This window comes from Siphateles boraxobius, unplaced genomic scaffold (assembly GCF_051911475.1).
Source record: "Siphateles boraxobius isolate OS27281-9 unplaced genomic scaffold, OSU_SipBor_1 53, whole genome shotgun sequence".
NCBI lineage: Eukaryota > Metazoa > Chordata > Actinopteri > Cypriniformes > Leuciscidae > Siphateles > Siphateles boraxobius.
In genome coordinates this window covers 10,252,207-10,264,447 of record NW_027509175.1, presented here as the reverse complement: position 1 = coordinate 10,264,447, position 12,241 = coordinate 10,252,207, and the positions used below count along the sequence as shown (strand labels likewise).

The 12,241-nt window shown below is 42.2% G+C and overlaps 1 protein-coding gene across 3 annotated transcripts in view; it reads left to right on the top strand.

The window, feature by feature from the left end:
- hecw2b (HECT, C2 and WW domain containing E3 ubiquitin protein ligase 2b) overlaps nucleotides 1-12,241 on the top strand; it is a 70,604-nt gene that overhangs the window by 48,517 nt on the left and 9,846 nt on the right. For all 3 annotated transcript variants that reach the window (XM_077205359.1, XM_077205360.1, XM_077205358.1), the window contains 6 exons: nucleotides 19-204; nucleotides 5,395-5,529; nucleotides 9,380-9,479; nucleotides 9,646-9,742; nucleotides 9,824-9,907; nucleotides 10,987-11,096. In XM_077205359.1, coding sequence (XP_077061474.1) covers nucleotides 19-204; nucleotides 5,395-5,529; nucleotides 9,380-9,479; nucleotides 9,646-9,742; nucleotides 9,824-9,907; nucleotides 10,987-11,096 — 712 coding nt within the window. The remainder of the gene's footprint in view (nucleotides 1-18; nucleotides 205-5,394; nucleotides 5,530-9,379; nucleotides 9,480-9,645; nucleotides 9,743-9,823; nucleotides 9,908-10,986; nucleotides 11,097-12,241) is intronic.

The following is a 12,241-nucleotide window of genomic DNA, read 5'->3' as shown; positions in this document are numbered from 1 at the left end:
TTGCCTTTCCTTTCTCAGAGTGCCTACCGCATGTTTACAAGTAACACATGTCTAAAACACATGATCAGCAAAGTGCGACGGGACACGCACCACTTTGAGCGCTACCAGCACAATCGAGACCTGGTTGCCTTCCTCAACATGTTCGCCAACAAACAGCTGGATCTTCCGCGAGGCTGGGAAATGAAACACGACCACACGGGAAAGGTCTGGAAACATCTCTTCTGTGTTCTGTGTTCACATTCTGGATATCGCTCTATTTTCTACCCCCTGCTTTTAACTTTAATTTCTAAATAAAATAAAATATGGCCAAAAAAAAGTTTGAAATAAATAAGATTTTTTAATTTTGCTGATAGCAAATGCTCACCAAGGATAAATGTATTTGATTAAAAAATACAGTAGAAACTGTAACATTTGATTTGATGCTCAAAAAATATTTCTTGTTATTAACAATGTTGAAAATAGTTGTGCTTTTTTTCCCCTGAATACTTGAATAGAAAGTTCAAAAGAACAGCATTTTTTTTTTGTTAAATAGAAATATATTATGTGTGTATATATGTATCATTCACTGTCCATCTTTCTCTTCTATATTTGATTTATTTTTACATTTAGTCCCTTATATTTTTACATTAAAAAATATAAATAGATATATGTTTTATTATTTTCAGCATATTTACTAATATTTATCTGTAATGATGGTTCAGTATGAGGGATGAAAGAAGACAAGGGTCGGCGTAACGGGGACTCGTACACTTTATTAAATAAACACAAAAATAAAGCAAAGGTGCGCCACATGCGCGTTCACCGTAGACTCGTCTACAGCACAGTTCATAAATACTCCTTCCTGCTGACACAGCTCTTAGTCCACTCTTCACGATGTGTAACTCAGTCCATTCATAAAACTCTTTCCGATGTGTAACTCAGTACATTCATAAAACTCTTTCCGATGTGTATCCTCAGTCCGATTGTCAGCCAGCAGGTCGTGAGTGTTTGGTACGAGTCCCCAGTCCTTCTCTCTCCCGCTCTCTTGCATCAGCCGGTTTATATGCGGTCTCCCCACGCCAAATACTGCAATCAGACACAGGTGTTCGTCATTTTGCACTTGACCCACTTACTTACCGCTCGGCTCCTCCCTCACTCTCCCACTGCAAACTCCGCAAAACCACGCCCCCCTCATCACATACCCCCACCGCCCGACTCAGGCTGGGGAGCCATCCGGCCTGCAGCCTCCCCACCCCCCTCCCCCCCTGACACCGCTCCGTCCACTGGACGGCATCTGGTGCATCCTTTTTAGTTAGATCAGTCAGCGGGCTAGCGAGGTCCGAATAATTAGGCACAAACCTTCTGTAATATCCCGCTAGCCCCAGGAACTGTATAACCTCCTTTTTGTTCTTAGGTCTCGGACAGGTCGCAACTGCTGCAGTCTTATCAATTTGGGGACGCACCTGTCCATGACCCAAGTGGAAGCCCAGATACCTAACCTCCACACGCCCAACCGCACATTTCTTCGGGTTGGCCGTGAGCCCGCCCCTCGCAGCGCCCCGAGGACAGCTTGCAAATGCTGCATATGACGCTGCCAATCATTACTATAAATGATAATATCATCCAAGTAAGCAGCGGCATATGCAGCATGCGGCCGGAGAATTCTGTCCATCAGGCGCTGAAAGGTTGCCGGAGCCCCAAACAAGCCGAAAGGAAGAGTGACAAATCGGCGAATTTCGACACAGCATTCACCTTGCGATAATCCACACAGAACCAGACCGAGCCGTCAGGTTTTGGTACCAAAACTATCGGGCTTGCCCCATCACTGTTGGATTCTTCTATTACCCCCATGTCCAGCATAGCCTTCAATTCCTCCTGAACGACTTTCTTTTTATGTTCAGGTAAGCGATAAGGCCGGCTGCGCACTACTACATCCGGCTCGGTCTCAACGTGGTGCTGAATGAGGTCGGTTCGGCCGGGCAGGGGCGAGAACACATCAGCAAACTCCGTTTGTAAATTACATATATCAGTGATTTGGAACGGCGAGATGTGGTCTCCACCAGCAGCCAGAGCGAGTGATTGAGACTTTGAATTCGCCTCTGGACCAAGATCCTCCTCTCCACTCACTACCGTTGCCAACATCACTGACTCCGCCTCGCTCCATTTTTTAAGAAGATTGAGGTGGTAAACCTGATGTGCCCCTCCCCTATCCGTACGAACAACTTGAGATCCCCAACTCGCCGTGTGACCTCAAAGGGTCCTTGCCACTTCGCGAGTAATTTCGAACTGGACATGGGGAGTAATACAAGTACTTTATCTCCCGGTGCAAATTCACGTAGTCTAGCCAATAAATTCTCCATAGAAAGCCGCCCCAAAGTGTGGAGTTTTGTTCTCAGGTCCATGACGTATTGAATTTCATTTTTGCTATTTGAAGGTCCGTCCTCCCAAATTTCTCTAAGCACGTCCAGCACCCCGCCGGGCTGACGCCCATAAAGAAGCTCGAAGGGGGAAAACCCCGTAGAGGCTTGGGGGACCTCGCGTACAGCGAACAAGTGGGGTTCTAGCCACTTATCACAATTTTTGGCGTCTTCCTGTACAAACTTCCGAATCATTGACTTCAACGTGCGATTAAAGCGTTCCACCAGTCCGTCTGTTTGTGGGTGATAGACGCTGTTGCGAACCGATTTAATGCCCAATAATTCGTAAAGCTCGCAAATAGTACGTGACATAAACGCCGTGCCTTGGTCAGTGAGAATCTCCTTTGGGATTCTCCTTTGGGATTCCCACCCGGGAGATTAACTGAAACAGTGCGCTCGCTACGCTCTTGGCTGAAATGTTGTGAAGCGGCACTGCTTCTGGGTTGCATAATCCACTAGGACTAATGCAAAGCGATGCCCTCGTGCGGATCGTTCTAATGGCCCGATGAGGTCCATGCCAATTCTCTCGAAGGGGACCTCCACTAAAGGAAGGGGTCACAACGGTGCTTTTGGGTTGGCTGGTGGGTTTACCAACTGACATTCACGACAAGACGCGCACCACTTGCACACGTTCTCGTGAATGCCCGGCCAAAAAAATCGGGTCATTAGACGATTTAGTGTTGCTGTCTGCCCTAAATGCCCAGCCATCGGATTACAATGACCTGCCTTGAAAAGCATTTCCGGACGGCTTTTCGGAACTAACAACTGTGTTGTCTCTTGCTTTGTCTGGGCGTCCTGGGTCACCCGATACAACTTATCTTTTATATTTGCGAAATAAGGATATGAAAGAGGTCGGTCTGGGTGGAGAGGCTGTCCGTCGATTGTGCGGACCTGATCAAATGCATTTTTAAGCGTTTCATCTTGGGACTGCTCCAGAGGAAAGTCATCACGCTCTGAAAGATCCTGTCTTGCAACAGCTTTCCGATCCTCTGGCGCAGGTTCCGATGGTCCCAGAACAGCCTCTCCCACCTGAGCGACCGCTCCCTTCCCCCGCTTCCTTTTATTCCCAGAAATACCCGCACATAAATGTCCCAATAACACTTTAAACCGCGGCCAATTGGTTCCCAAAATTAGCGGGTGTCGATTAGATTAGATTTTGCTGACTTACGGCTACCTCCACACTATGCTTTTGGCCCCTAAATTGGATCGTGACTGGCATTAAGGGATACTCCACCACTTCCCCTCCCAGGGGCAGGGAGTGGAGGGAAACTGGACGCTGAGGCTGCTCCCCTAGGCGGCGCTCTAGGTGCGGGGACAGGCTCTGCCCCGGTGCCGGCTCTCCAACGGGGCGCCGGCCTAGGAGAGAAATTCCCACGGGACCTAGGGAGAGGAACAGGGCGAGAAGAAACAGAGGGAGGGGGAAGAGAGGGAGAGAGAGAAAGAGAGAAGCTGCTGGAAGGGGTTCGCCGACCCCTGGGCATGCCACCATCTGGTCCTCCGCCAACTGGATGGCCTGGTTCAGCGATGTCGGGCGGTGGCACTGAACCCACTGCGCGGTCCTCCGGGGGAGCCGCGCCACGAACTGCTCCAGTACCACCTGGTCGATGATTTCCTCGACGTCCTGTTCCTCGGCCATCAGCCATTTGCGGCACGCGTCCCGGAGCTGTTGCGCGAAGACGAAGGGCCGACCTGACTCCCCGAGCTCCAGGGTCCGGTACCGCTGTCTGCTTTGCTCAGGGGTCCGGCCGACCCGCTATAGGATGGCGCGCTTGAGGTCCTGATAGACCAGGAGGTTCGGGACTGGCAGCTGCTGTGCGGCGATCTGCGCCTCTCCGGACAGCAGTGGGATCAACCGCACTGGCCACTCCCCGGGCGGCCAGCCCCAGGCCTCGGCCGTTCTCTCGAACAGGTCGACAAACGCTTCTGGGTCGTCCAGTGGACCCATTTTATGGATCGGGATGGTCTGAGCCTAGGCTGAAGCTGGCGTTGAGGGTCCGGCCCATCCCTCCCGGTCCATCTAGCTCCGGAACAGCTCGCGGTCTTCCTGCTGGGCACAGAGGAGCCTCCAACCGGCGCTCCTGTTCCTCCTTCACGGCCAGCAGGGCACGATGTTGTTCCTGGTGTAGACCCGCAAGCAGGTGGATGACATCCGCAAATGGGGACGGAGACTGTCTGGCGGCAGCTTCTTCTTCCATCCCGGGTTTCGGCACCAGTGTAACGATGGTTCAGTATGAGGGATCAAAGAAGACAAGGGTCGGCGTAACGGGGACTCGTACACTTTATTAAATAAACACAAAAATAAAGCAAAGGTGCGCCACATGCGCATTCACCGTAGACTCGTCTACAGCACAGTTCATAAATACTCCTTCCTGCTGACACAGCTCTCGGTCCACTCTTCCCGATGTGTAACTCAGTCCATTCATAAAACTCTTTCCGATGTGTATCCTCAGTCCGATTGTCAGCCAGCAGGTCGTGAGTGTTTGGTACGAGTCCCCAGTCCTTCTCTCTCCCGCTCTCTTGCATCAGCCGGTTTATATGTGGTCTCCCCACGCCAATTACTGCAATCAGACACAGGTGTTCGTCATTTTGCACTTGACCCACTTACTTACCGCTCGGCTCCTCCCTCACTCTCCCACTGCAAACTCCGCAAAACCACGCCCCCCTCATCACAGTAGCATAAGTGAATTCATATTTTATTCATCAGTGGCTTGTTTTAAATTACCACATAACTCTATTTTGATGTATCAGGAAGAGCTTTGCAGTAATATGCTTATAATGGAGGCTTAGCAGGAAAGCAGATGGTACTGCAAATGAATGTTTAAAATATACTTTGAAAGTACAACCGTAACACTTACCGTAAATATTTCATGTGTTAGTGTTTTTACTGGCGCATTAATCTAAGTGCTTTAACATGAATATGAACTTTACATTTGTCCTTTTAAACCCTTCGGCCTACTTGCTGCTGGCAAAGCTTGACATGATTATGTTTTCCCCTCAGCCTTTCTTCGTGGACCATAACTGCAGGGCCACCAGCTTCATAGACCCACGCCTGCCACTGCAGAGCGCTCGACCCAGCATCCTCCTGGCCCACCGCCAGCACCTCAGCCGCCAGCGCAGCCACAGCGCAGGGGAGGTGAGCCTCACACGCTGCACTTTACAATTCAAGCTCCGCCCATGTGGTCAAACCTCTGACTTTATTAATTAATTCTAGTGGTGGGCCGTTATCGGCGTTAGCGTGCTGCGTTAACGTGAGACTCTTATCGGGCGATAAAAAAAAAATATCGCCGTTAATCTATTCTCAAAGAAGGGTTGGGATCATAAAATAACTTTTTCGAATATCGTTATATTTTCGCGCAATTCCATGTGTAGCCTAGTATATTTGACATAATTGACGCCACACTACGCCTACCACAGATCGCGCAGCAGGGTATTTTCCTGTTAGGGACACAAGGTGTATACTTTTACATGTTACGTTGGGCGACGTTCCTCTCATTACTTTATTTTAATGCAATTACATGTTGTTAAATGAGTTTATTCCCAGTGCGCTGTATCCTAGTGCCGCCATCCCGCCTGTGTGTGTGTATTGCGCAGGGCTATAGTCACACGAATAGTTTACATTGAAAACTAATTTGTTTAAAAAGGAGGAGTCTATTGCCGGTAAAGACAGGTTTACATAAAATCATTATGACATTACATTATGACATTATTTTTTGATCTAACGAGCATCTGGTTTGGCGATGCAAAAACGGACTGTAGCTACGTCATGCTTATTGTTTTTTTCTTCTTCCAATTAGCCTACTATGTTAAAAAAAAAAAAACGACGAAAACATGTTACTTGTTCAATTGATTTGTTGTCAATCAGACAGTTTGTTTGATGACAAATCGCTAAAGATAAAATTGGCCTCCCTTTCTATCATTGTGAGTGTGCGTTTTTTGTTTTTTTTAACGATATTTGACTTATTGCTCCTCTATTGTCGAATGGCATTTTTGGCAGAAATTCACATCCCTACGCGAGGCAAAATATTCTCAAAGACTTACTTTTAGTCATTATTTGGGTAGCACACATATTCTGAATGCCTTCGGCAGAATTCATATGAGCCATTTTAATCTAGATTAATCTAGATTAGTTCCAAGATTACAGTGAGATTAATCTAGATTAAAAAAAATAATCTATGCCCACCTCTAATTAATTAAATTAAACTTTGAGACTTTTGATTTGGGCAACTGCACACAACACACTAGCCACCACCTGGCGATTTTTGCTAAATTGTACAAATGTAAATCATATACACTACTGTTCAAAGATTAGGGGTCAGTAATCTTATTTGTTTTTGAAGGAATTAATGCATTAAATTGATTTCAAATAAATTGATTTCATATGAATTCATCATTGACACTCAATGTACACTACTGTTCAAAAGTTTAGGGGAAGATTTATAAAATATTTCTTAAAGAAATGAAAAAGTTTAGCTAGGAATTTGATCAAATGTGAGTAGTAAATGTACAGATTTCTATTTCAAATAAATGTTGTTCTTTAAGCTTTCTAGTCATCAAAGAACCCCCCCCCCCCAAAAAAAAATATATAAATATATCTCAGTTACCACAAAAAAATTAAACAAAAAAGTTTTCAACATTAATCATAAGAGGAAATGTTTCTTGAGCAGCAAATCAGCATATTCGAATGATTTCTGAAGGATCATGGGACTATAAATTCTGGAGTAATGATACTGGAAATTCAGCTTTACCATCACAGAATAAATACATTTTAAAATACATTACAATAGAAAACACTTATTTGAAATTGTAAAAACATGTCACAATATTACAGTTTTTACTAGGGATGGCCCGATACCATTTTTTTTCAAACCGATACGAGTACGAGTATTTACATTTGTGTACTTGCCGATATCGAGTACCGATACCGATATTTCTACCGCAAAAGTAACAATAGGCTCCCAGAAAAGACAGAAGACTATTTTAGAACACAGGTTAGAAGACTGTTTTTATTTTCTTCTCTGCTTGTTTTAACAAGTCTAAAAATAAATAATAATGAGTAAAATAATAACTGTTAATTTAACATAAAAGCAAGCAGTTACTGCGTGCATGGTCTGACATGACTGAATGCGCCCAAAGTGCGCTCCCTTAATAGTCTAATTCCTAAAAAGCTGACAGTTCATCGCAATCTCACACATCTGTTATTATCAATGAAGCTGACTGCACAATGAATCTTTCATAATATCCACACTTTGTTTGTTATAATTAGAGGATTTGCCAGCATACAGAATTCAGCACTGAACAAAAAAGTTTTGAGCAGTGAGGGGAGTCTATCTTAAATGCTTCTGATTAGCCATTGCGTTCAAGAAATCGACACACATGTCTGTGATTGGCTACATCGCTCAACGCTGCAAACATGTTATGAATAGAAACTCTGGCCTGTAAATCGTTTCTATTTTGTTTTAGTTGTTCTTCTTGCTTTTCTGCAACAGATGAATGAAAATCTATTAGTTTTAATATGTTGTATTCATAGATATTTCTAGTTTGCGGGAGTCCCGCGAATCGTTTTATTCTCCCGGAACCCGCACACACAGAGTGAGTACATTACCGCCCGCGCTCGCGCTCGGCCATCAGATCTAGTGCCGCGCCGCACTCTTTTGCGTTGGGAGTGCACGTCCCTATGCCTCAGTTCACCTCGACAAAGCACTCGCGGCGGCCAGTTTCGTTTCGCAAAATGTACGTGGTATCGGGGTGTGGTATCGGCGAATTTTTATGAGTACGAGTACGAGTATATGAGGACAGTATCGACCCGATCCCCGATGCCAGTATCGGTATCGGGCCATCCCTAGTTTTTACTGTATGCTTGATCAAATAAATGCAGTCTTGGTGAGCATAAGCATAATAACATTTGGATGGTAGTGTATCATGACACAAGCCTTTATTTAACCAATAATAAAATGCTAAGCATGCATGTGACAGTAATCAGATATTCTAATGAAAATATCTTTAGTTTTACATGATAAAATATTCTCAGCAAGTTTCTCATTAGGGAATCTAATCTTCTGTCACGTCGGGCCGTGTGGAGAACAGATCGCCCTCTCAGGCCTCTTTAGATATGCTTATTAATTTCACAGCATCGGCCTCCGCTGTGTCCCAGCATGCACCGTGTCATTTTCACATCAGTCCACCCGCAATCCCTTGTGTGAGTGCGTTTGTCAGTGGACCATATGTGGATGCATGTAAACATATTGTGTCTAAATATTATTCCACTAATCGTTAAATCCTCTGTCTTCATAACATAAAATGCAAATGAGCTCACTTAATTAAAAAGTCCCTCTGCTTATATAAACACCTGGGGAATAAAGGCCAGGGAAAGTTTTACAATCCACTCAGCTTTAGCAAAAGAGCTGTCAGATCTTTAGTCACAGGGCCCTTAATGAAGCTTTCATCTTTAAAGAACACTCACTAGGGAGCACATATCCGGTGAATTATGCAAAAGCAACTGAAGCCTATTATTTTATATATATGTTGAGAAGCGCTGTACGAATAAAATTGACTTGACTGTGTGTGTGTGTGTATGTGTTGTCAAATTGATTAATCGCGATTAATCAAATCAAACATAAAAGTTTGTTTATATAATATGTGTGTGTGTATATATATTATACATATCACTAGGGAGTGTGTGTATATAGATTATACATATACACATTTAAATGTACAGTATATATATATGTATATATATATATATGCATACATATGTGTGTATAAACAAATGCACACCTACTGTATATATATATATATATATATATATATATATATAAACACACATATATACATATGTACACACACATTTTATTATATAATAAACACAAACTTTATGTTAGATGCTACAATATTCACTTACAGTATTTCTGCAGTAAACTAATGTTTTCTTGTGGGACATCCTGTGGAGGACATAGTGGTCACTTCCTATTTTGTTTGTGCTGCAGGTGGGCGATGACCCTCGGCATGCTGGACCCGCTGTACTGCCACGCCCCTCCAACACCTTCTCAGCCAATCGCAACCAGTGTCCAGATGTAGTTCCTGTTGGTGAGCCGGTTTAAGCCAAGCTTCATCAGAATGTTTTTAGACAGAATTAGATTTGTTCATCTTGTTAAATCCTTCATAAATCATTGTTTTATCAAAATGTGGAGTTATACCTTTTGAAGCATCTTCATTTGACATTTCACCAATTGCTTTGCTCCTCTCTTTATAGCCTACAATGATAAAATAGTGGCATTTTTGCGGCAGCCGAACGTATATGAGATTCTTCAGGAGAGGCAGCCGGAGCTCATTAGGAATCACTCACTCAGGTGAGACTCAAAGAAATATTGCAAATCAAATTTCAGTTCTGAGCTATTGGTTATGAAAATGTTGACATTTCTAATCCGCAGGGAGAAGGTGCAGTTTATCCGTAATGAGGGAGCTTCGGGTTTAGCTCGCCTCTCCAGCGATGCAGACTTGGTGATTTTGCTCAGGTATTCTTCCAGTTATTTATGTAAAAATACCCTACAAAAATGGATGTAAGAAAATATGAAATAACACATTTTGTAAGGTTTAACCTTATAAAGCCTATTTGATTTGCAAATTTCTAAGGCCTTATCAACACAATCAAAACTTTGCTAAGAAACCTGTTCTACTACACAATCTACTACATGTGTTTTGTCATCTGATAGATAGATTATACTTTTTAGCACATATAATAATTTTGTATAATTGTAAAAATTGAGGCGGCAACTTTTATATTCTTTCACAATTTAAAGATGACCCCTTAAGAAGCAACTTTAGTTGATCCATTTAGTTTAGTTTATCCATACTTTTCTTTATTTTATAGAAAAATCATGTTAAAATGTGAGTATCAAATATGATCCATCAGGCTTTTGAGGAATGTTTATTTGTTAATCTCTTATTTTTACAGTATTATAGTTATATACTTATACATATACTTATAGTTACATAATTATTATATAGCATTACATTATATGTTTGAGCTTTGATCATAAAACTAAGCATTTAAACATAATTTTACTAAGTCATATTACTGGGAGATCTAAACAGATTTTTATATGCATTTTATGTAAATGCATAAGATCTCATTGGTTTATTTACATTACAGGCTATCAGCATTTTATCTTTTTGGATATTTAAATATCAAACACTGCACCAAATTTCATATCTTTCTCAGGTTGTGCCTCTGAATAAAACGTTCCCCCTTAAAATATTCCTCAAAAATATATAAAGCTCCATATTCTCCTATATCATACTAAATGAGGCATAAAACCATGATGTATCAAATATCATACCATACAACAACAACAAAAAACGCATTTGAAGACTTTTTTAGATTTGGACTAAATGTTCAATAAACTGTTCTATTATTTCATATGTCAGGGTTAAGCTCAAAACAAAACTGCAATTCACAATACATTCTTTGAAAAAACAAAATCATTAAACGAGTAATTGATATCTAATGCAATTTGGCTTCTCAGGGAAATGTATCTTAGAAATCTTGAGTTTGCCTCCAAACACAAATCTTTGTCTCTTTTTCTCGCTGTAGCTTGTTTGAAGAGGAAGTGATGTCGTATGTGCCACCTCATGCCTTACTGCACCCCAGCTACTGTCAATCACCTCGAGGGTCTCCGGTCTCCTCCCCTCAGAACTCACCTGGTCAGTTCCTACAAAAGTTCAAGAAACTTTTGTTATTAATACTATTACGATATTAAAAAAATGATGTACTATGTTTCATTTGATAATTGCAAATTTGTGTTTCTGGTCCTACCCATCCTTCCACAGCATTGCTTTGGTTTGGTTGTAGAGCTTGACTTCAGTCGACCAGATTTCCTGGGTGTTTTTTGAGTTGGCTGCCAAATCCATCAAATCCGTTATTTGGGATTTGGTGTGTGGTTGGAGTCTAGGGTTTTTGGATAATCCCTACAGGCTGCTTTTAAACCGTGATACTGACACTCTGATTTTCACAACTCTGTTTGGAGTGTGGCGGACATCACAGTGCCAGAGGGAATCATGCTCTAATAAACCCTGATCTGTCTTTAGTCACCGCTGACACTCAGGGATTACACTGTCTGCTGGTTACAGGTTCTGTAATAGAGGTTCTGTAGTGCTTTTTTTTTTTTGCTCGATTGCAAACCATTCTGATTCCTTTTCCCCTTTAAAATCTCCATCCATCCATCTATCCTCTCCGTTTATCTATCTATTCATCCATCCATCCAGTCTGTCTGTCTGACCGTCCATCCATCCATCCATCCTCTCGGTCTATCCATCCATCCATCCATCCATCCTTTCAGTCTATCTATTTATTCATCCATCCCGTCTGTCTGTCTGTCTGTCCATCCATCCATCGATCGGTTGTTCCTTTATATCTAAAGTGAAATAATGGAGATTAGTTTTATTTATTATTTATTTATTTTTTCTTCAATTTAAATTTTCTTGGAGAACAGAGTAATTTTGCACCATATCCCTTATGTACTTCTGCTACTATTCATTTATTTATTGACAGTGGAAGTTTTTATTGCTCTGAGATCTCCATTATATCTCCTGAAAAAAAGAGCAATCTCTGTTAGATTTGATTTATTTTACATTAACATTTTCTGACTCTAGGACAAATTATTAATATATATATATATATAAATTAAGTCTCATTTGTATAAAGAGTCATCAAATTTAAAGCCTGAATTGTTCACATAATCTATACATTTTATACACAGTTATCTATGTTTGATAAATGCTGATTTTGGTTCTTGTCAAAGTCACGTTTCTCAGCAAACTCTCTTGTAACTCTTATCTCTTCCTCTCAG